This window comes from Etheostoma spectabile, chromosome 3, assembly GCF_008692095.1.
Source record: "Etheostoma spectabile isolate EspeVRDwgs_2016 chromosome 3, UIUC_Espe_1.0, whole genome shotgun sequence".
Lineage (NCBI taxonomy): Eukaryota > Metazoa > Chordata > Actinopteri > Perciformes > Percidae > Etheostoma > Etheostoma spectabile.
In genome coordinates this window covers 25033579-25057169 of record NC_045735.1, presented here as the reverse complement: position 1 = coordinate 25057169, position 23591 = coordinate 25033579, and the positions used below count along the sequence as shown (strand labels likewise).

The 23591-nt window shown below is 39.8% G+C and overlaps 2 protein-coding genes across 12 annotated transcripts in view; both read left to right on the top strand.

The window, feature by feature from the left end:
* elna (elastin a) overlaps nt 1-9844 on the top strand; it is a 54868-nt gene extending 45024 nt beyond the window's left edge. For all 10 annotated transcript variants that reach the window (XM_032505514.1, XM_032505522.1, XM_032505503.1 and 7 more), the window contains 11 exons: nt 2-31; nt 943-990; nt 2488-2547; nt 2773-2829; nt 3088-3123; nt 3461-3529; nt 4310-4348; nt 4930-4986; nt 6370-6405; nt 8133-8207; nt 8350-9844. In XM_032505514.1, the coding sequence (XP_032361405.1) occupies nt 2-31; nt 943-990; nt 2488-2547; nt 2773-2829; nt 3088-3123; nt 3461-3529; nt 4310-4348; nt 4930-4986; nt 6370-6405; nt 8133-8207; nt 8350-8396 (554 nt within the window). In that variant the 3' untranslated portion in view covers nt 8397-9844. The remainder of the gene's footprint in view (nt 1; nt 32-942; nt 991-2487; nt 2548-2772; nt 2830-3087; nt 3124-3460; nt 3530-4309; nt 4349-4929; nt 4987-6369; nt 6406-8132; nt 8208-8349) is intronic.
* Nucleotides 9845-10944: 1100 nt separating this feature from the next.
* The window catches only part of limk1a (LIM domain kinase 1a), a 56415-nt gene continuing 43768 nt past the window's right edge, over nt 10945-23591 (top strand). Inside the window, exons 1-2 of one of the 2 annotated variants that reach the window (XM_032505586.1) lie at nt 10945-11188; nt 14341-14440. In XM_032505586.1, the coding sequence (XP_032361477.1) occupies nt 11131-11188; nt 14341-14440 (158 nt within the window). In that variant the 5' untranslated portion in view covers nt 10945-11130. Of the gene's footprint in view, nt 11189-14340; nt 14441-23566 lie in introns of those variants that run through there. The other variant, XM_032505593.1, reaches the window with a different exon arrangement.

Genomic DNA, 23591 nt, shown 5'->3' with positions numbered 1-23591 from the left:
GGTGGAACAGGTGCTGCAGTGCCCTCTGGTGGTAAGACCAGTTTTCTTTTTCTTTTGCATGTGCATTGATTGTGAAATGCACAATTTAAAATGTGTACCAAATGTAGTATTTTGTTCAGTCTGAGCTGTACTTATTCTCTGTATTTATTGTTGAGATTGCTCTCTCTTTGTCAGTTAACATGATTTATGCAAGATGATATTTACTGATGTAACCTCTGCCTGTGTTTTAGTTGGTCCAACAGGTCACGGTCAGCATGGTCAGTGTAAACAATCTCTGTTTGTGGAGATTTATTGATATGCTACAAATATTGAAGCAAGGTCCCACTATGATATCACACCAACCTCAATGTTTTCCTGGTGACTTTCATAATGAAATAAAGAAATTGTTAGAACAAGTCAATTATTATATGTTAAAAATCAATTGCATAATAGTAAGCAAAGCCATTTAGTTGCAGATGAATCCCAGAAATATCATACAGTCACTCTGTAAATCACCCTTTAGTAACAGTTTTGCCTGCTTTGTATTATTGTATTTAGCTGGTTTTCACACCATACAATTATTGTTTTTTGACAAGTTGTGCTTTTTTTAACGTTTTAGATGGGCTGTGTGTGTGTGTGTGTGTGTGTGTGTGTGTGTGTGTGTGTGTGTGTGTGTGTGTGTGTGTGTGTGTGTGTGTGTGTCTTCTGCTCATTTGTGTTAATTAGTAAACAGATTTTTTTTAAATGGAATTTTTAATTGTTCATGTATTATAGTCTTCTCTCCTTTAGTTGCAACTGGAGTCCAACAACCTGGAGTTTGGCCAATATTGAAACTTTTACTGATTTAAAAAATCTATGTTGTTTTGAGCCCCAAGCTATGTTTTTTTTTGGCCACATGGCGGAGACAAAGACAGATGCAACAACTGTCAGTGCCTATAATAATACAAACACTGCTGTTTTCAGGTGTTGGTGTCAGCACAGGTGGCAAAGCACCTAAACCATTCTTACCAGGTAAAGATTGCTAATAACTCATTCATCAGAATTGATTTGTACAATAATGAATATGTTGCAACCTAACCTTCTTTCTCAGATTACCCTGTTTGTGGCCCTTAAATGCATTAATTTGATCTTGCGTTCCATTACCACAATATAATCATAAAATCAATTGTTCCTATAGGTACTGGACATTAAGTATCCCCGTAAAAATAAATGTCCCTTATCCTCTGTATGTGACTGTGCAGCAAAAAAAGAGCACGGTTGTGTGACTATCTGTGAATATCTGTCAAAGGTGCTCCAAGCAATGCCGGGTGACGTTAATTCTTGTTGATGTTCAAAGTATTTTCAAAGACTAGCTTGCCCCTCCCTCCTCCTCATCCCGTCCCCTCTCTGTGCTTCTGCGCACTAACTAACTTTTGTTGCCGTTTATAGACCCTGGGCTGTCTACAGGGACCGTGTTTTTTTACAGTGTGTTCTGGGGACAGGCAGCTCGCAGATAGTGAGGAGATGTTTGCTGTGTGTGACAAATGTTGTAGCCTAAAACACGTGTGACATTGCTTAGAACACCCTTAAATAATGCATACAGTTAACCTAATGTGTTCTGAAAAAATCCTGTACAAGTACAACTTACTACACACAACCCAATGTTTGGAAACCCAATTTTAGAATCATCCTAATGATGTTGTCAGTAAACATTTTATGATACTATTCAATGTTATAGATCAGACTGTAACACACCGGGCTGTATTTATCTTACTGTGCACATTCTGTCTGGACAGTTAATGACTCAAATTGAATCAATAAAAGCAGCAGTTGACATATAAGGAAAAGCTACATAAGGTCTTTCTCTACCCAATTATATCGCCAACAGACTGAACAGTCATCAGTTTGATGCATCTGGAGGTTTGCAGTGTTATTTTTTTTTCGCTATTCTGCACTTTTTTACTTTTAATTTTTTTTAATTTTTAACTTTTACAGTTTTTTCTGCATTTTATTTAGTCCAAATCGATCAGTCAAATATTAAGATAAATCACATTGTCCCTTAGAGGGAAGTTGACTAGTCACCCAGTGCTATAGATAATAAAAACAAACTAAGAAACATTGAATACTACTGTTAAAACATACAGTATTGGGTAAAATAAATGTTAAAACATTAGACACACTATCAAGATTAATTAAAACATTTTTCTTACTTTTATTAATGAAAAAAAAAAAAAAGATCCAGGCAGAGTGAAACAGAGGGTGAGCGATTTACCCAATGTGGCCTTTATAACATTATGAATGAAAACAAGAAACTAATAATCTAGAATTGTGATAATTGTACCTCATATTCCCAGGTGATAGGATGCTTAATGATTTACAAAACAGTTCACTGGACTGATTGTTGAACTCAAAAACTAGTGCAGTGAAGTAATCAAAACCAATCTAATAGTTAGATGTAGCTGGAGAGGATGAAGCCAGCAGTAATGATTGTGAAGGGGAATCTTCTGTTAAATCCCCTTTACTCCATAGGTACAGGAACAGGTGTTGCTCCAGCCGGAGGTGGATATCCCTATAAGGGAACCTATGGAGGCAAGTTCCCTATATTTTCTATAAACATTTGTAGACTTGGTTTGAATTGCAGTGATTAGTACTTTGTAATGCTTTCTGCTTGTAGACATGTATTTCTGCTATAAACAAACCACTCCAGAGTTTATCCAAAGGTCAATTTCTTAGCATTTTTATGTTTTTTTTGTATGGTTTATCCTTTTTTCATGTGCAAGATAGCTCATGCTTTGTTGTTGTGCTTTTTCGTAGCTGTGGGTGGACCTGGAGGAGGAGCAGGAATCCCACTGGCAGCAGGAAGTTATCAAGGTCAGAACACACCTACATTTCATTTAACATGTAACGTTCACGGTGAACACTAGACACAGGTGTTAGTGAAAGGGGACTCACAATGCATAAATAGTGCTTATTTCCCCTTTGAAGATACATTTTTCAAGTTATATTTTTTATTATAAGATTGGTTAAATTATTGACATTTCTTGGATGTGTCAGCCCTTGACACATCTAAGAGGAGAAGAGTTGACCAACCAGACAATAATGCTACTTTTCTCTGTCATCATGATTCAGGGGGATACAGGCCATATCATCATGGTTATGGCCATGGTATGTATGAAAGGAGAGGAGGCTGACAGCACTAATGTGCAATGTTCCCCCGACTTAAAAACAACAACAACCTAACTTAAAATGTTCTGCCCAGTGCTCAAAGTGACAGTTGGTCAGGACATGTCATCACATCGCATTTCCTGTGCAGGAAACTGATCAACATGCTGATAAGTTTCTATGTGGGGCGTAGTGTCACGAAGGAGAAGCCATCTGGATATGTCTGATGAAGGAAATCATCTAGTGTTTTAGTGGAGGCATTATTTCCAGTCTTTCTGGAGCTGGTTTACAATCCTGTGTTGGACAGCTCTAAGTAAACCATGTCTGTCTCTTGTGACAGGTGGGTTGGTGTATCCCTCTGCAGGTGGACAGGGAGGTGCTGGTGCTGGTGCTAAACCACCCAAACCAGGTAGAGCAAAAGGCCTGTTACTGTTACAGCACACGGAAACATAGTGTATGTGTGTCATGAACATGACTCATTTAGTTCCAAAAAGCTCCTGAGTGAGACAAACACTGCATATTAAAATCCGTATGGATATGTATTTGATCTTCCACCCTGCTTTCCCCTTAAATAATATTAGAAGATTTTTAGTACTACATCACGTCAAAGTAACGTGCTGTTTTGTTTCCTTTCATTGTGACAAAGATCCTGCTGATGAAATTAGAATGACTGAATGTATTAAAATTATTTTTATTAAAGGATTATGGCATTATGCACATATTTTATTTCAGAAGCTAAGAATGCATGTATAGCAAAGTTGTTATATAAACTAGTTATATATAGCCAAATGTTTGGCAGAATCCAGCTCCACCAGAGGCAGTAATCCCTGCAGTGTTCCAGTACCGTTAGGAGTTTGTAAATGGAGCAAGTCAACAACACAACATTTCCTGATGAAGACTGATTACTTAAACTGTAATACTGTGTGCAACATCAAAGGTTGACTGTTTGGAGATAACACAAACCCCTGGAGAGTCTTGCTGTGAAATAGCAACCTCTGCTAGAGGTGGTTTGGATGAGATTGTTACTGTGACCTCAGCTGAGCCGTTGGCTGGCTCACTTTAGGGGGAGAAATGACCACAGCTATAGGAACCCAAAAATGGATAAAAAAGAAAGTTATACTCCCTGTACACAAAATCATAAGAATAGACACATTATCATGATTTGTTTATGTGCTTTTAATATGAACAGGCTACGGCAATCTTGGAGGTGGCAATGTACATCAGCAAGGTGAGGAGCGCCGCGTGTTTGTTCAATGTTTTCTGCTCTGTTTCCTCCTGTATTATTCTCTTTTTTTCTCAAAAAAAAACAACACAATAGTGGGTCAATTTGGCACACATTTCACTTCAGCTGTCACACACACTTTACACTTTGTGCAGTGTAGCTTCTGGCCCTGCCTCTTCCCCTCCTGCTCCTCTGCCCATCAGTGAGGGATGAGTTTAATCACACAGCAACAGCCAACACTGCAGCCTCCTCTCACTGCCCCACAGATACAGGACAGGCTAGTTTTTGAAACTCATGGCCCTAATCCTTCTCCCAATGGCTAGAGAAATATTTGTCCGTGTGAACTGCTTCCACACATGGTTTAATGACTTTCTTCCTTTGCCAGTATGGTTTTTCCCAACAGAAAGCCTTGCCAAATGGTACAAAATAGGTCAAGTTATCATATTCACTGTACATATTGTACATATGTAACAGTTTTTGCTAGATTTCCTGACAACTCTTTAAATATTGAACTAGTCATATTGTCAGTTTACAAACGGATGACGTTTTTCTGACAGAGTAACTATAACTGCTTTTTAATTCTACAGGTGTGGCTCCTGTGGCTCCTGGTTATGGAGGAGGTTACCCCCAACAGTACTACCAAGGTACTAGAACTGTTCACTGTGTTTTATGTGTCTGTGCACAAAGTAAAGGTTTAATCTTTCACTTAATGATGAGGATGCTGTCAAATTTTTGTGTGTGTGTTGAGGATAGACATAAATGCAAAAAAAAGAAGTCATTTTGACTTGGTTTAATGTTGATTTTGTTATGATCTATACTTTCTCCTTTATGAAAGGAACCATTACCATCTTTACCTCTATAGGTACTAAAGGTCTTTGAACCTTTTTCATTCATAGTTTGTCATCATTGTTTCACTCTGGTACGTTCAACCAAACTTCTCCACATCCAAGGATTCAGAACACAGACAATTCTTTAACTTTTCCCTGTTTCTGGATCAGGAGGTGGATTAATGCCCAACTGTCAACAGCCAGGTAACACAGCTGGATGGATGAAAGGACAGGAAAACTGACCCATCGCTTCCCTCTTAGAGCTGAGAGCATAAAGAAAGGGAGAGGAGAACCACTACTGAATGACAGGAAATTTATTCAGTTTCTTCTCATCCAATTAATGAAAACTACATGTTGAAAATATGAGTTAAGGGCTAATTAGCCCTCTATGTTTGACAAGGTATCTTGTCCCCCTTCTCTCCTTCCCTTTATGCTGGAAACTTTCACCTAAACACAATGCAACTCCAGCTTCAGCACACTTCCACTTTGTGGGTTTTTAATGTAATCTCCCATACAAAATCACGATTTTACTCGACATACACTAAAGAGATTGCAACCTCAACTCATCTCTGATTAAATTTGAAAAGTCCTTAATTTCTGGGATGACATGATTAAATTTGATCATGAAAACATAGAATTCTGATTACTAGTAGTATATCCACAAATTTAGTCACTTGATTTCTTTAGCTCACACAAGCAAAAAGGGCTTTTCACTTTTAACACAATTTATCACTAACGTCTTACACTCAACTTGTTAACGCACATGAGAGGCTGACTTTGCAAAAGGGAATTAAATTGTGTTTGAATGATGACAACCTACATTTTCTCCTCTGTGTACCTAATTACAAAGAGATTAATTGGATTAGTATAGACAGTGGAGCAAATTGAAATTATATGTAATCTTCCTCCCATTTGCTAAATACATCAGAAAAAAAATTGTCTGTGTCAAAGCTCACATTATTCAAATTTCAGCCTCTTAAATGGGGCAAAATCACAAGCGCTTTCCCTTTGCCAAGCTTTAAATTAGATTACTTTTCTGTGTCTTTTAATTGCAAAACACAGACAGGAAAACATAGCTGTATTTACAGGTCTGGTTAGCTGAACACACTGAGAGCTCCTCTGGATCAGACAGACAAAGACATTTTTGCATTAGTTTTAATGGCACCATCTCATCTCTCATTTGTCTTTGTTGTTGTCTAGGTGGATATGTACCAGCCCCACTGACTCCTCAACAAGGTACCAAACCCCCACCTCCTCACATCTCTCCATGCACCCAAAAACACCACATTAAAAAGAACAATGAGTAGTTTCAGTCATACATGTGTACCCCTGCACCTCAACCCCTTTTCTGATTTCTCTGCTTGTTGTCATATCATTTGACTGAGATTGGAAAAGGGTGGAGTGGTACTGTGTGTGCTTGTCAGTACAACCAGTACGTTGAACTCATGATAATCTGCATTTTTCTGAACATCTGAGATTAGGCTGGTGGGATTATTTGAAGGAAAGACCATCTGGTTTCTTTAATAACTATAGTTACCGGTTTGAGCCCTGACAGCATCTGAGATATCGACAGCTTTCGAGGAGACCTGTGGGAATGAATTAAAAGATAACCTTCACTCTGGGTGACCAGTTTCCTCCCACAGTCCAAAGACATGCATGTTGAACAGTGACTCTATAATTGCTTGAAGTGTGAATTGTGAGTGTGAATGGTTGTCTGTCAGTTGCAGACCACCGGCATGTGTTGGTGCTTATACAGATATTACCCTTCTGATAATGCCGACGTCCTGGTCGGGACGGTTAACGCTACCTCTGATGATAATACCACTAATCTCCCCCGGTGAGTGACTAATCACTGTGCTATCCAATGCTCAGTTTGCACTGTAGCTGTTAGCGCTCCCCGTTTCCTTCACGCTTAATCCCTGTGTGATCGGGAGGTGTGTCTGAGCACCTCACCCAGGTAGTGCACAGTACAGAACAGCAGCAAATAGCAAGGCTATGCCACTATGCCAAATGTCTGCTATATAGAAATGACAGACTATAGAATGCCGTGATTGACCAATCGAGTATTCAACAAAGCTGTGTATTAAAAAAAACGTAACGACCAGGACATCGCTGTCTCCGTCTTTCTGTCTATGTCATGGGTGTATAAAGACTCTTCCACTGCATTCCCACTAAATCCAGCAATGCGCCACATTCCTGCAGGGTTGTGCGGAGGTGTGGCCATGTGTATTTGTGCTTTAGAACATAACCGCCGTGAAACGATCAGTTTCCCTCTCTTCATTCACTCTCTAGTTCGCTCAACCACCATTGCTCTCTCTGTCTCGCTCGTTGAGCAGGGGCCAACTTTGAATGGTGCGTTTACAAACGGCAACCAACATATCCTGCATAGTATGCCTTTAAGTTAAGATTGTAATGTCAAACTTCTACTTCCAAAGTTAAAAATTAGCTTTCATTCACTGACTGTTGTCAGATATATAATATACTGTATGCAAATTCTTGACAAGGCCTCTTTGTCTGTTTGGTTGCCTCATACACAAAGAGTTTCATCAATTGTACTGACCTTTAGGAGCTAGTCTGATAGCATTTTATCGAAATTTCATTAGTTTGAAGGGATAAGATACAATTATTGTCCAGTGCATCAGTAGCCATCTCTTTTTCATTCTTCATTGACCTTATTAACAGTATTAAACATCTACTTACATTGTGTGAGTTGCTTTCTACCGGCCACCTCCATCAATAAATCCATCTTCAATTTAATTTACAGCGCCTGTGTTGTGGTAGTGAACATCTACGGGTGTTTAACCAGCTTCCCTGGGAGGCTATAATTGCTGGATTGATGCTGTGGTCAAACACAACATGTCCACTAGTTGTAAACTTCACTCAGTCATACCAGCAAAGCAAGGAGACCACTTGGGAAACACAACAAGTCCCTAAACAATTATATTCTTTTTGTTGTTCTGTAGCCAAAGCAGCCAAGTACGGTCCATTGCAGGGCTTCCTTGGTGGTGCAGGAGGAGGAGGAGGAGGAGTCTACAGAGGTAAAAGGTTTTTACTAACTCTTGTCAGTTTGACCAAACAGCATATGCGGTTTCCTCCATAAAAACAACAACATATATGTGTGAACTTGCATTCTCTCCAGTGTTTTCTTAGAAAAGACTAGTCTTGTGTTCTTTGCTGCAGGTGGAGTTGCAGGATGCGTGGGCAAATACTGTGGGAGGAGGAAGTAGAGCCCACCAGTGTGACCTCAAGAAACCATGGTGCTACTGCATGATCTAGAATGTACATTTTATATGCAAACAAACCCCATTAGAAAACATGTAAAGATGTTTTGTTTTGTATTTACTTACTGGACTTCAGCGTCTGATTTTATACAAACCCACCGACCCAGAATTTTGTACACGCAATGATTAGACGTACTGTATGTTATTGATAGTGTCTTTAATCAATAATGTGGTCATGTTAATCAGCTTTTACTCCCTGTACTGCACCAGCCTACTTAAAAGATGGAGTGTGTTTGTGTCACCGTGTTTTGTTCTTGTGTGTGTGTGTTTTGTGGTTGTATTGTTGTGCGAAAGACTGACTGACCCATCAGCTGCCAATGTGACCTATGAACAATTGTCCTCTCGGTTTTAATCCTAAAGCAAGGTGAACTGTCCTCATTGTTACAGCACACACTGTCTCACCTCGCTGTGCAGACATCTCTCTGACATGTCAGAGGGGTTGGGTTGGTCGAGGCTTGTCCAAAAACGGATGATATCTGGCCAATCTCTGCATCGTCTCTGGCTCCCCATCTTCTCTGCTGCTATTTTTAGGCATGCTGGGTATATAGCAGCAGGAATCGGGGCTCCGGCCAACCCATATGCTCTCAGTAACTTTGCTGATTCTAGTTGCTATGCATTTCAGTTGTCTTAGCCTTTTTAATGTTGCCAAACTTGTGATGTATGAAGAGCAGTTTCTGCTCTGAGGAACGACATGCTGAAGACAATCAAAAAGTGTTTGATTCATTACAAGGAACATGGGGAAAGCAGTGTTACCTAGATTAAAGTGTAACTCAGATACTACTCTGGCATGTGCATAATGTATGTGTGAATGTTTAATTACATGTCTGAAATAGAGCACTTCAAATGTTTAGCCTCATTGCAGCAGTTATTTACATTTATGTAACTTGTCATTACATGATTATTCAAGATGTTTTGCACCATGCTTTGACTCATAGCTTCATTGTTATCAGGAATGTGTGAACATAAAACGCATTTATTCACGGTTTAGAATTGTAATACAGAATACGTCGTTGTTTGACGGGACAGCCAAAGTGTTAATGTGAGAAATAAGCTCCCATTTTTCTGCATTTACTTGAGCTGCTTTTAAAAAAGGCTTACTGAGCAAAGGCTCATGAGCTCTGTTGCCAAGTGACTCCATCTCTTTCTGTAATTTTGTACTGTATTTTGTACTAATTTGATATTTGCTCGCTTCGGTTCCTTCACTCGGTGCTGTCTTTGAGCCTGGGTCAGACCTTGTCTTATGTGCCGTGGGATACTCTTCATCTTTATTTAAAACTGTTTTTATAAGGAGGAACAGTGGGGTTTTGCACTTTTTATATTTCCACGACACACATGTGACTTGTTCCAGCATTTATTTACTTCAACAAATAACAAAATAAAATGTGTTAAAAGTACTTGTGTCGTCCTATTTATTGACACTTTTTCTTTTCTTTGAGTGCATTCCACAGCAGAGTTGATGAAAACCACCTGGCTCAGGGTGTCCTGGTAGATCAGTTTGCTATAAGCACCATACCACACAGCGATAATATCTCAGGTTCTAGTCTTGTTAGATCTCAGTTCTGCTAGATTATTACTGTTACTCCGACTGGGCAAAATGAACCAGGAACCATCAGTGTTGGTCATGAGTTGGTAGATCTCTTCATTCTAATGACAAATGGATTAAGGCCATTTTGCCTCAGTCAGTGGAGACTAAACTGTTCTTGTTGTGCCAGCTGGAAATAATCAACTCATGTTGCTGTGTTCTCTGAAGATCTCCTGGGTGAACCATTGACCCATGATTCACATTCTATAGTACACTGTTTAAAACAAGGTAAATGTGTATTCATCATTTTAATATTTGCCAGTTGACAGTCTCACAGTTTTGCATGTTCCCTTCATCTGCCTCACACTGAAAGATTCAGCTACTTTTACTCTTCAGTTGGTTTCAGTGCAAACTCCAGCACTTCAACTTCATATATTTGAACACATTTTGCCACTTACAGTACATATGCACAAATTCCATTGCTATTCTTTAGTCTTTTGTACAACTGACATTTTAACTTATTGTATCCTGTCTGCTTTTGGAGCTATACACTTCAACAATTTTCAGCACCTGTACTTTAAAGTGACAATTCAAACTTTTTTAAGTACTTCAACTTTATACATTTTACAAGATAATGTAAAACTTGTTTTACATACAGTAGTTGCAAATACTTCAAAGACTCAACATGATAAACAGTGTAGCCTAATTTGTGACCGTTTTAAATGGATAACCAGCTTGTGAGCACACCTCTATTTTCTCTAGAAAAATGTTGCCTTTACATTGTAAAATAGCTGTCAAATAAATAGGGGCTAAATGAATAAACTGTCTTTCTGTAATTGCCAGACCCACTGTGGTGTTTACTGCACTGCACTGTGTTCCTCCCCCCGCCCTCAAGAAATGCATAAATTAAGCAGGGAGTGTTTCTGATTGGCCGGCTCGTTTCTTCCTCTCCCCGGCTCAGCAGCTTCATTGGTCAGCCGCCCTCTTGAATGAAGCGCCGCAGAAACGTGCAGACAGGAGGAAGCTGTGAAGGCGCCGCAGGGAGGAACAGAAGCACAGCCACACGACCGCGGGGCGGGCTGCTGTGGTGGTCGGACACCGGTTATCTGTCGACCAGAGGCGGCTGGCTCTCTCCCGGAGCTCGGTGTCGGAGAGTGAATGAGGTTGATGCTGCTCTGCTGCACCTGGAAGGACGAACGCATGGGAGAGGAGGAAGGTAAGGAGCTGCTGCTGGGGGTGCACGCGGCGGTGGCGGGGCGGGAGATGCAGGGACAGTGGAAAACACAGAGGATGCTCCACCGAAACTGGCAGTTAACATTATGCTTTGTACTATGTTTCCTACTTTGGCTGTCGTTCATTGTCAGTCAGAGACAGACAACAGTGTATCTGCAGGGAGCGTCCGGCTGTAACGTTATTCCCACATAGTGCTGAAACTGAAGCCATGTTTTGTTGATGCACCCGTGTCGTTTGGATGCAGCGTTCATCCTCAGGCCATGCACAGTAGTCATTAGATCTGGGATAGCCACATATATTCTGCTTATAAACAGCTTGTTACATTAATACGATATAATGAGGACTCGACGGCGTGATGAATGCACACAATTATTTAAGGAAAGGTGGAGCTTGAGCTGCTATTGCCCAGCATCATCTAAAGGTTTTTATAAAGTTGAACTTAAATGAACAACATACTAAGTGAGTTGGAGCTGCAGCTTCTTTGGCAAAGGCACTTTTAATAGCCTCGAAGGTTAAAATCCCCTCCGACTTTCCTCATCTGTCTCATTATGAATGGCCAGTATAAATATACTAATGGCAGTAGTTAATAACACAATGTTACCTCATTCTAATTTGTTAAAATAAACATTAACTGGAGAAATCAGTCTAGGACAGTTGATTTCCAATGCATTGCAAGATACATTTGAGGGGTTGTGAGATGATTAACAGAAGAGGGAAATAATAAAATAAACATATTAATTCTACACAAAGTAGGCCTAATGCTAATTTCTTCATATTTCTCTCTCATAAATTACTTTATTTTTTTACTTCTGGACTTTAAAACAAGGGCAAAATGTTTTTGGTTGAATTGGTCAGGAATGATGCAAGTAGACACTGTTTTTTTATTAAACTTTGGGGAAAATTGCTCTTTAAAACAAGCTTTAGTATAATAATTGTGTATGTTACTGTATATTTAGTGATTCTGTACACTGTACTACAATATACCTTTGAACTTTGAGTATTGAGGTGAGTGTGTGTGTGTGTGTGTGTGTGTTTCTGCGTGTGTGCATGCGTGCGTGCCTAACGTAGGTATTAGGGTCTTCTCTGAGACCTTTTCAGACAGCAGAGGTCAAGAGGACACAATTATCAGGGAGAGAAATGCTCCATAAGAAAGTAATAATATTTATTAGTAAAGAGGAGAGGAGAGGAAAGGTAACCGGACCCTCCTACGAGCCAAGATGATCAATAGAACTACTACAGCAGGGCGGCTCTGTCAGGCATTACAGTAACAAGCCGACGGCAAAAAACCTCTGCCAACGTAGTTTTAATCTAAGGGATCGACGAACAATAAAAGCTGCAATGATACCTTCTTTTGTGATAAAACATTAATACACTGGTACCACCAATGTGCTGGACAGATGTTATGTTGCATAGGGCAGATGTGTCTTTTAACTCTGAACTGATCTGTGTTCAGCATTTGACTTGTTTATAGCTGGTTTGCATTTGACAGATGGCATGCAGTTATACTGCTGTGGATGTGAAGAAGAACTTCGAGTTACAGTTGTCTGTAAAAAATAGAATAATGCAGTAAATGTGTTAAATACAGTGTATTATGTTTCACTTTTCCAGCTACAGAAACATGATTTATTGCCGATAATCATTTTTTTGCAATACATTTGCATACAGTAGTGGAGTATGCCCTGCACTGTGTGATGCCCAGTTTCCCCAGATCAAGTCTAAAGAAAATGTACAACTTGAAATAGTATCTGCTTCTATGTTGAAAAGGTGACAACATGCACTTTTGAAGTCTTGAATTACGTTATTTTTGAGTTTACTGCAGGTTTAGTATTTCAGACAGTCTATGAACTCCAACAAATCTCAAGATCTTTAGAGTGAAAGTACAAAAACTCAGCAATGATGCTAATAAAGAACAGTGCAGGAATTGCATCAGGAAGTTACACTTCATCCTTCTCTTACAGATTATAGCCCAACCCCCGCTAATAATAGGATCAACAGGAATGAACTGTGTTTAACTGGCGGCCATGTTTATGTACATTGTTACTTAGTTACCTCACCACCTCCTTCTTAGAATGTAAAGGGTGTGTGTTCCTAAGCAAATGAACTGCAACAGCAATAATATCTGCGGTATTAAGTTGTAAAATCCATAGTAACAAACACACCCACACACACATACTGCTGCCCTTTCTCTTTAATTTGATTTCATTTAATTAAAGACTCTGTGATTTTGTTTTTTTCTAAAACTCTAATATTCTCCTCATTAGAGAATGGGAGTAGGGATCAAACTTATAAACTCAGGAAAAACTTATGTAATGAAAACAAATCTTTCTATGATTTTCCACAAGATTATTATGTATTTTAAGTTAGTTTTTGTTGTTGACACTTTTGACAATAGTCTGTTAAATGTACAGATTTTGCAGCCTGTCCACGTTTGTCCCCAATCAGCTCCACACAGGCGTCTTCCTTTTTGACCAAACTTGATATTTTTGGACACCAATGTCACCAAAATCCCTTTAAAAACCTGAAAGTATCACAGGTGCTAAATCAGATTTTTTTTTCTGCACTCTGTGTTACCTAAAACTGTTGATCACTTCTTGCCAAAAATGATGTAGTTTAGAAATGCAGTAGTAGAACTACATAAGCATTGCATCTTACTTTAATTTTATTTTTTAAATTTAAATTTATTTTCTGGAATGATCAATAGCAATTTGAATCACTGGCTTAAAAGCAATCTAACTAGTCATTAGGATATTTCTTTCTAGATTAGATTAAACTTGATTTTAGAAACAATTTAATTTAGTAGTCATTAGCCAAAACTTCATTAGATTAATTAAAGTGCAATAGTGTGAAACTGTCCTTAAAGAAAAGTTTTTAAATATTCTAAAATTGGATCCAAAAAGTTTCCTGGGTGCTGGGTTATACTTTCAGCTTTTCACTTTTCATGTGTGTTGTGTATTTGTTATCTGGAGCTTCAGTACGGATTTGCATTGAAGGCCTGATAAGAATAGAGATAACAGTCCCATGCAAACACACAGCAGTAATTACATCCCATCAAAGAACTGTTGTTGACTGTACTATAGTGAACTATAAAATGGCGGATATCAGTAAACCCTGTGACCTTTGCCTCTCGTGTTACAGCTGGAGGAAGTTTGCCCGTCTGTGCGGGATGCAAACAGAGGATCTACGATGAGCAGTACCTCCAGGCCCTCAGTGCTGACTGGCACACCGTCTGCTTCAGGTACGTTCAGCAAAAATGTACCGTCCAACAGCCTCAACAGCATGAGCCCATGTGTCTTCAAAAGGCAGTGATGGATGAGTGTAGAAACAATAAGTCGATGAATGGATTCATCGCTGGACAGAAAATTCAACAGCGGGGCGCCCTGTTTGCTGTTCTCTCAATCTTTCTGTCTCCTCCTTTTCTGTCATCTTTTAACTGTCAGCTGTCCAAAAAACGGCATACAATTACCATAAAATTATAATACAAAATTAAAAATGAAACTGGAAACTATTTTTGGTAATTGATTAATAAGTCCAGGAATTTCTCCAAGCAAAGAAAACAAACATTTGCTGGTTTCAGCCCCTGACATGTGAGGATTTGATGCTTTTCTTTGTCAGGTATGATAGCCAATCAGACAAGTTTTGGTTTGTTGGTCGAATAAAATATAAATGTAAATGTACTGTTCTTATATTGCGCTTTTCTAGTCTCAATGGCTACTCAAAGTGCTTTTACATAGTACAGGAACCATGTACCATTCACACACATTCATACACTGTGGCCGAGGCTGTCGTACAAGGTACCACCAGCTTATCAGATAAACACTCACACACTTTTACACTCCGATGATGACGCAGCACCGGGGGCAACTTGGGGTTCAGTGTCTTGCCCAAGGACACTTCGAGGGACTGCAGGGACGGGGATCAAACCACCGCTCTACCACTGAACCACAGCCGTGACAAGCAATTTGAAGATTTTTCACCTTCTAATCTGGGGTTTTAAAAAAAGATCCATTTTCAGATGATTAGTTCATGAATTTAAGGGAATAATTGGCAGATAAATAAATAAAGAACCGGTAATCATGTTTTCCTAATGGACCTGAAAATTATTTCCGCCGCTGTATCCAGCCTTTTTTTTTCTGTCTATTGAAAACATGAGACTTTAGTCCTCTTTAGTATCATTTCTGTTGCTATGGCGTCCATGACAGCCACAGAAACATAAGCTCATTGACGATGTCTCTTCGGCCTGAACAGCCTGAAAACATGTTTAAATAATGTTTACAAAAAACCTAAACATTTACAGATATCTTACATCAACCTAATCAAGACACTCGCCAAGAATTGTAAAGGAATTATTAAGTAGAACAATAGTTTCCTTGATATTTTAAAGTTGCTGGAAATCTTTCATCCTAATCAAGAGATACAAACTGGAGTTTCTGTTGTGTCAAGCTCACAGCGTTCGACCGGTATCTGTATCAGACAAGAGTCAGGAGAGGTTTGTGTTTCTGTCTCAGTCTGGTTTCTCTCTACATGAGGTGCCACGTTTTGGAAATAACTATAGATTTATAAGATCCAAAAGCTTATTTGCCGAGTGACTGTGTGAGTAGAGACTGTACAAAATGTCTTCTCAGTTGATTTTTTTTTGATCAGTTGTTGTGTGTCTGTGTGTGGGCAGTGAGACTTCATGTGTCTCTGTGTGAAAGTGTCTCTATTCACATTGTTTGGGTTATAACCAGTGCGTTGATTTTTAATATCAAGCACAGTTCTTGTCCGTTCAACTGATCTTAAAAAACAAAAACACAACATTTGGGTGATGTCTCCAAAACCATAAATAATGTGTTATTATTAAATAATTTGTACACATTTCTATTATAAAACCATTTTTTTGTTGACAAAACAATCTCACCACAAGGTCCACTTAGTAGCTCCTCTGGAGCTCCGGATCGTATTACACAACCTCCACAAAAGATGACGTTTTAGGACACTTTAGGGACTTAAAAGAATTTAAGAAAAATCCTCGAATTACAATCTTGATTATACAGTTGCCTCACATTCTCTCTTTTATGAGGAGCTCTCACCTTATTTATGTGGTTATGCTACGTGTTTGTCGTTCTAGATCTTCAGATCAGTACAGTCACCGCAGGTCATATAACACGGTGCATTTGAGAAGATGAATATCAAGAGATTCACAGATGGTGTTGGCACACTAATGGCCATCGATTCTTTCAGCCCTGCAATTCGAAACTTCAGCAGATTCTCATATTTGTTATAGAATCAAAAAAAACAACTAAAAACAGTTAATTGGTGGGATTTCCCTTTACAAAATGAAAAGATTTATTCTATTCTAATATGTATATAGCCTTCCTTCAATTCCTTCATTTCTAAAACTGAAATTATTAATACATTTTAAAAAACTAACCACAAACTGATACCATGTTTTTTTAGTTTTTTTGATGCATTATCACTTGTATTGTGGTTTTTATACCATGTCATGAAAATGCTGCAAAAAACAATTTCTCTGACTCATAATTCCCATCAGTGCTAATACTCTCATTAAGCTGAGTCAGGAAGAGTTATTTACTGTAAAGTGGGGCAGTTTTTACCACGCTGTTGTATTTAGTGGGACACAGTTGTTGTTGTTGTTGATGTTGCTGCAGCTTTTGTAACTTGATGATCTTATGTAATCTCTCCAAATCTTTCTCTCCTCTCCTCTCTCACATCTTTCCTCCAGCTAACTTAGTTTCTGATGATCAGGAGATAAAACCACTTCTTGTTGCGGTGTTGTTGTTGTTGTTAGTTTGTGAGTTCACAAGAATGAAGGTTGAAAGTGAGACATGCTAGCTTTTAGTTGCAATACAAAAACTGTGGTTTTATCTCCTGTGAGTTAGTTTGTGCTTGCTAGAGGTGTCTAGAGCTGATTAGCTGTATCAGTAGGCTAACAGGTACTAAGCTTTCAATTTGCTGTTATTGTCAGCTACCACTAGATGTTACAAAAGAGCCACATATCACTCATAGCACATTTAGCATTTTTGTGACTTTTTTAAATGTTTGTGAAACGCTGCAGTTAAAGCATGGTCTTTCATTTAATTTTGACAAGAAAGAGGTTTTGCTTCTTCTTGCTTCATTTCTTTGAGGTGATAAACTTTCAATTGCATCATCACCATCAGTCCTTTTCACTCTGTTAATCTGAGCCGGTTGGCAGATTGGCCATCGCTGTGTGGAAAACTCACCGCTTAGTATGTCATTAATGATTTCCCCTGGCCGGATGTCTGAATGGGAAATCTGAGGAGGATATCTGTGCTCCAGGCAGTCCACAATGGGCGTGTGTGTGTGTGTGTGTGTGTGTGTGTGTGTGTGCGCGCGTGTGTGCGCGTGTCTGTGTCTGTGATGTGAGAGTACAGATAGGGAGATACATCTGGCTGCGCGGCATATGCGAGGATTGCAGTGGTTTCGGGGGGGGGGGGGGGGGGGGGTCTTTTAAGGTGTCTGTTGTATGTTTGCATTTTTGCATTTCTCTCGTTGAGTGCGTTCATGTGTGTGAACTCATTTCACACCTTTTGTTTGTTTGCATGCGCTTTGTGCTTTTACTAGAAATAACTACTACTAATGTACTACTTTGCATTCCTTTTTACTGCACCATCATAAGGTGCAAACCTGAGCGTTGTGCCAGCCTCCTTACACTACTTTTGAGGTGTCAGATATCAGCCTGCAGCTTTAAGTCCTTCTGCCTACCATGTAGTGACACAACACACAACAACTGTTTAATTATTATGAGTGAAGCAGCGTGAGCAACTCAGTCTGGAAAAAAATGAAAGAAAAGATTGTCGTAGTCTACTAGAAAGTGTTACATCCTCCTAGAAAATCATCTGGATTTTTCCCTGCGTACCACACAGTGTCAAGAAAAGAAGGAATCTTTTTTTGACCCAGATCCAAATCCTTAGGGAGGAGCAGGATTGTCATAGAAATAGAAGATTTAAAACGGCTTTGCTACTTAGACGAGGCTTCCGTGGAAAATTGACTGGTTAGACTAGGAAATGGAGCTTCAAATGCCCAACATTAGGGCCTGGTGATACCATGGAGCATTACTCCAGTGAAAATGGGGTGGCAGTACCTCAGTCAGTAGGGGAGTTGGGTTGAGAACCAGAGGGTTGCTGGTCCCCTTACGGACCAAATTATGTAGCTGGAGAGGTGCCAGTTCACCTCCTGGGCACTGCCAAGGTGCTCTTTAGCAAGGCACCGAACCCCCAACTGCTCGGGGCGCCTTTACATGGACAGCTCCCTCACTCTGACTCTGTATAGGGACTGAGCATGTGTGTGTAATTCAGGCTTGTGTGTAATAACAACAGAGTGAAATTTCCCCTTGCGGGATTAATAAGGTTTACATTATTATTAAAATGAAGTGGCGATGATAGTAGCAGAGGGGAATGCAAAATGGAAGTGCCCAGATTGTTGTTTAAAGGCGGGAGAGTCCTGTGGGTAGAGAAAACAAAACAATCAGAAAATAGCAGCAACTCGTTGTACATACAGGAGCCTTCATGGGAAAATGCAGCTGTGTTTTCACTGAGCTCTGTTTTCACGGTTGTTCACACTCTAAAACACCACAGGAACTGTGTCCTCTATATTAGGAACGTTGCCATACCATTTATTTATGTTTTTCTATAAATACATCTCAGTATTGCGTCCTTCTTGCCAATTTTAAACTAATAACTTAAACCCAGTTTTGACAACATTTTACATTTGTTGATGTAGAATCATTCTGTGGCACAATGAAACTGAGTGCGACCTTGCAACAGTGTTTGTTTATAATAAACATAAGAAAAATGCAGCAGTAAACGTGAGCAGAAATTATTTCGCAGTGGTTCTGATTCTAAACTAATCTCTGTGAAGTGTAGTGAAAAATATCACACAGATTGAAGCAACACCACAGTAATGGCAAAATAATGTAAATATGTTATAGTGTGTAGTTTCTGTTGCCCCCATGAGGAAGTGTAAGTAATGACAACACTGTTGGCTAGTCCACATCATACAAGCCTTCCATGATCACGCGCAGTAATTATTGTTAAAATGTATTGTTATTACATTGAAGTAATCATTTCAATTCCCCCTTTACTGTGCTGATCCAAAAATTGATCAGATCCGTGACTTAAAACAGTGATCTGAACCGTGACTTTTGTGATCCGTTGCACCCATATTTGAGATGATGATTGTGATGATAAATTATACTGCAAGCCATATCTAATTCTTTCATTATGAAAATTGAAAATGAATGGCTCCAAATATAGGCAGTTTAAAACATGGCAACCGTATTGTCAATGTTGGCAACCAAAAGCTGATGCCTGGTTGTCAAGCCGGCAACCCCTTTAAAAAGTTAGCGTTGAGCCCTGAGGTGTTACTGATAACATTATCGATGGCTCTGTTCCATTCGTGTGTCCCACTAAGCTGTGACAGGGATGCAGCATGCACAATATAAGGACTCTGAAACGGAAGCAGCTAAAGGCCTCTCTCGATGTTTGTCAGTAAGAGCTCTCATCGAGGAGCTCCTGGGTGAGTTTTATTGCGTTCACTGTGGATTTGAGGGGATTAAGTTAAAGTAGACACTTGAGGTAAAACACCAGACGCAGTAAGATGGCGTGTAGCATCATTAAAATAGGACTCTGGAGACAGTCCCAACCTCTTTTGGCCTCATGGGATCCAGCAATAAGATTATTTCTAGTCGTACACTTATTAGCATGATGATCCTTTTGGTTTCATGTTTTTTATTCACTGTGTGAAATTAGTGTTATATTTTTGTCCTTTTATCATCAGTCATTGTTTAAATAACATAGCGTAGAATCATTGGATTATTGCACATTAATGTTCTTTTCTACTTTTATGTAGCCACATTAACAGTAAAACGGCTTTAGAAATGTACTTTATTGGAGTCATTGCAACACTGAGAATCATCTTATCAATATGTGCTGGTTTTTGTACTCCACCTCCTAAAAAATCGACACATGCTGCAGTCTCTCTGCAGTGCAGTGCAGCCCCGTCCTGCTCCCAATAAAACTATTTCTGCTGCCCCAACAGTCGTTCCAACGGACTACAAGGGCTTGTGCTTCATTAGCACAGCTAACAACCTCTTTTTACATTCAGTGTCCGCAGTGTTTTTTAACGTTGGCAACGGATTCATATTCATGTGCTTCATGTGGTTGTCACATCAACAAACACACTACTCTTGTGAAAAAGAAAGAAAGTTGAAACTGTTCAGGAAAGGCTGCCATCTCTCAAGGACGAGCTGACACAACGCCTGCACCTCCTCTGCTGCCTCCTCCATGTGTTGTAGGACACATTTCGGCCTCCATCTGTACCTCTACACGCTGAAGAAATTCTGATGTGTCATCTGAAGAGTTAAAACAGAAGAGAAAGGCATATTAAAGATCACTAAATAATCAGAATCATGTGTTAGACGAAGCAAGTTCTTGTCTGCACCATGCCTTTTCTTCCAGCTCTGTGATACAGTGAAGACGTGGGCTGCAGTGACTCAGCTGTTTTTACCTGCAGATAAACTCTGCCTGGTGACACAAGCCGCAGGACACGATAGATAATACATGGCTCCTACGGTATTTGTCGGATTTTTTACCTAGATGAGTCAGAAAAAACAAATGAACACACAACCTGCACATCGCCCTGTACCTGGACACAGAACTCGGCCAGTGTTCATGGTTTTAGGTGGTCAGCCAGAGTTTTTTTCCTTAAACATCCTGCGACAATACAATACAGAACTAAGACTATACTATAGAAATCCCATCTATCAAGAGGGGTTATCCAAGGGAACTTGATATGACATTTCTTAGGCAAATACTGAGAGGTTTGTCAAAACTGACATCAGTACATTAGCCGACATGTTTTTATTTACAAAATATTTAATTAGAAAAATAAGTTACATTAACAAACGGGGATCCCTTGAATTTGGATATACATAAACTTGTTAGTGCTCTCTCACAGGCAAACTATGTGATGGTTTTTCTATTTACTAACATACAATATACTAATACCAATGTATTTTATATATTATTGATAACCTAATATAGGCTGATATACATCATTGGCCCAGCCAGTTTATCAGCACAGCTCTACTTTGTGAGTCATGATGTCCGAGGATATTGGAATCAATCTGAGCAGATGGTTGCTGGTGCTGTGTAGAGGATATCTGACTCAGCTGGTTTCTCTGAGGCTGTGTAAACAGATGGGTTGCAGTCCGAATGAGACTTCTTTAGGTATATCTGTAAGTTAAGCTATGCTTGAATTGAGTTTTTTTCCCACAAATATCACCTTATGGGATAATTGTTGGATTATTGAAGGTGAGACACTCTGCCGCCTCTCATCCCAAAACAATGCACGTTAAGAGTGCTTTGAGGAGGATGGTAAATTAAATTAAATTAGAGAAGGTGGAATAGTTCAACAGATGATGGATAATAAGACAATTTGATTTTGGCCACCAGAATCTTTTACTCTCAGATATTTTTAATGAAGTTCAGTCACAAACACAGAAATGCTCACACAATTAGGGCGGCACGATTATGGCCAAAATGATAATCCCGATTATTTTGATCAAAATTTTGATCACGATTATTCTCACGATTATTTGTTGATTTTAACCAAAACAAATTTTATCGTCACATAGGCTATTTATAACTGCGAGAAGAAGTGTGATGGACTCTACTCACAGAGAGACGGCTGATCATTATGAGCGGGTCCAGCATGGGTCGAACGGCGGATACACACGTCGTGTGTATGAAATGTCTGTATCGTCACTGCGCTGCATTTTTATGAACTATGATATTCTGGCCATGGGTCACATCTCTGACCCAGGTCCAGGCCCTTGTCCTGGTCCAGGTCCAGCAGCTCCGTCTCACGCTGTTACTCTACCAACTGAAGTTAGTTGCCTTCAATAACTTCTTCTGTGTTCTTCGCCGTGGCGGCCGCGATAGCAGAGTTACCCGCGAAAACACTGGTACAAATACAGGTTTGCCCCTCATACTTAACAATATACAGCTGTGTTAATAAAAAATTAAAACTGTAGACAAATGTCAGAAGTGTGGACCGGCGGCTGCTGTGTGGCCGGGCAGCGCAGAACGTAAGACGAGAGAGAGTAGAGAGATCCCACACAGGCACGGCTTTCCAGAAGAAATGGGTTATGTAACGCAAAATTAAACCATATCCATATAACAACATTGCAGCGGATGCATGGGCATTAGCACCGGTGCGTCCTAGTGGAGCTAACAGCTAACAGACGCTACTAGCACCGACTAGCACTGCTCACTGCTGTTGTCTGAATAACGACACAGACGGGACAAATATTGCGTTTACTAGTAAACTGGTAAACCTTGAGACCGACGTATAACCGACTGCTATCTGTTGAGTTTTCCTCCCGTTACTCTGTGTTCTGGGACTGTCTACATCTAGAAACTAAGCTGCACGGGGTGCAGGGAACTACTCTGACTGGCTCATGATCAGACAGTGGTTAACGGAGCGGTAGATTGGCTATGCAAAAAAACTCAGCGTTCTATGAAATGACGCTTTAAAAAAATAAATCACTCGATCATGCAAATTTGATCGTGGGAAGTCAAAATCGTAATCACAATTAAAATTCGATTAATTGTGCAGCCCTACATACAATGCACATTTTTTCCTTCCAATGTATCAAGGCACAAACCCCCCTCCCCTCCCACTAGCCACATCCACAAACAACACCTCCCATGGAGCCCTTACCTGGAGCACTGCAGGAATCTGCTGGAAGTCAAGTACCAAATCAAATTAAAAAATACCAGAATTAATAGATAGAGAATTAAAGATAAATGGGTAGAAGAAGGCAAATTCAGACATTGACAAATACAGACAAAAAAACCTTCAGTTTGACCAAAGACTCTCAAAGTATTTTCAGAAAGAGTCCCCACACCCTCTGAAACCTCCCACCTTTTCAAGGTCGAGACAGGACATGATGTCCCTAAGCCACTGAAAGTGTGTGGGCGGAGCAGCATCCCTCCATCTTAGTAGTATTGCTTGCCTAGCCAAAAGAGAAGTGAAGGACAGTGTGCGACTTTTGGTTGGAGTTCCACCCCAGTGGTGCCAAAAAGGCCAATCAGTGGGTTGGGATCTATCTTAAGATTATGAATGAGGAGTAAGGTTTGGAAAACATCTTTCCAGTATCTTTCCAGGCTGGGACATCCACCAGAATCTTTGAGTGTATTGAATAGTGCAAAATGGTTGTTCACATTACAGGAGCTGCTCTAATGAGGTTAAAAAGAAGAAATAAACAGCCATGAAGTGGGCGGGGCTGGGGACAGGAAATACTTGATAAAGAAGCATGACTTCTCAGTGCAGCTGCACTGAGAGAGGAAGTAGAGAGAGAGCGA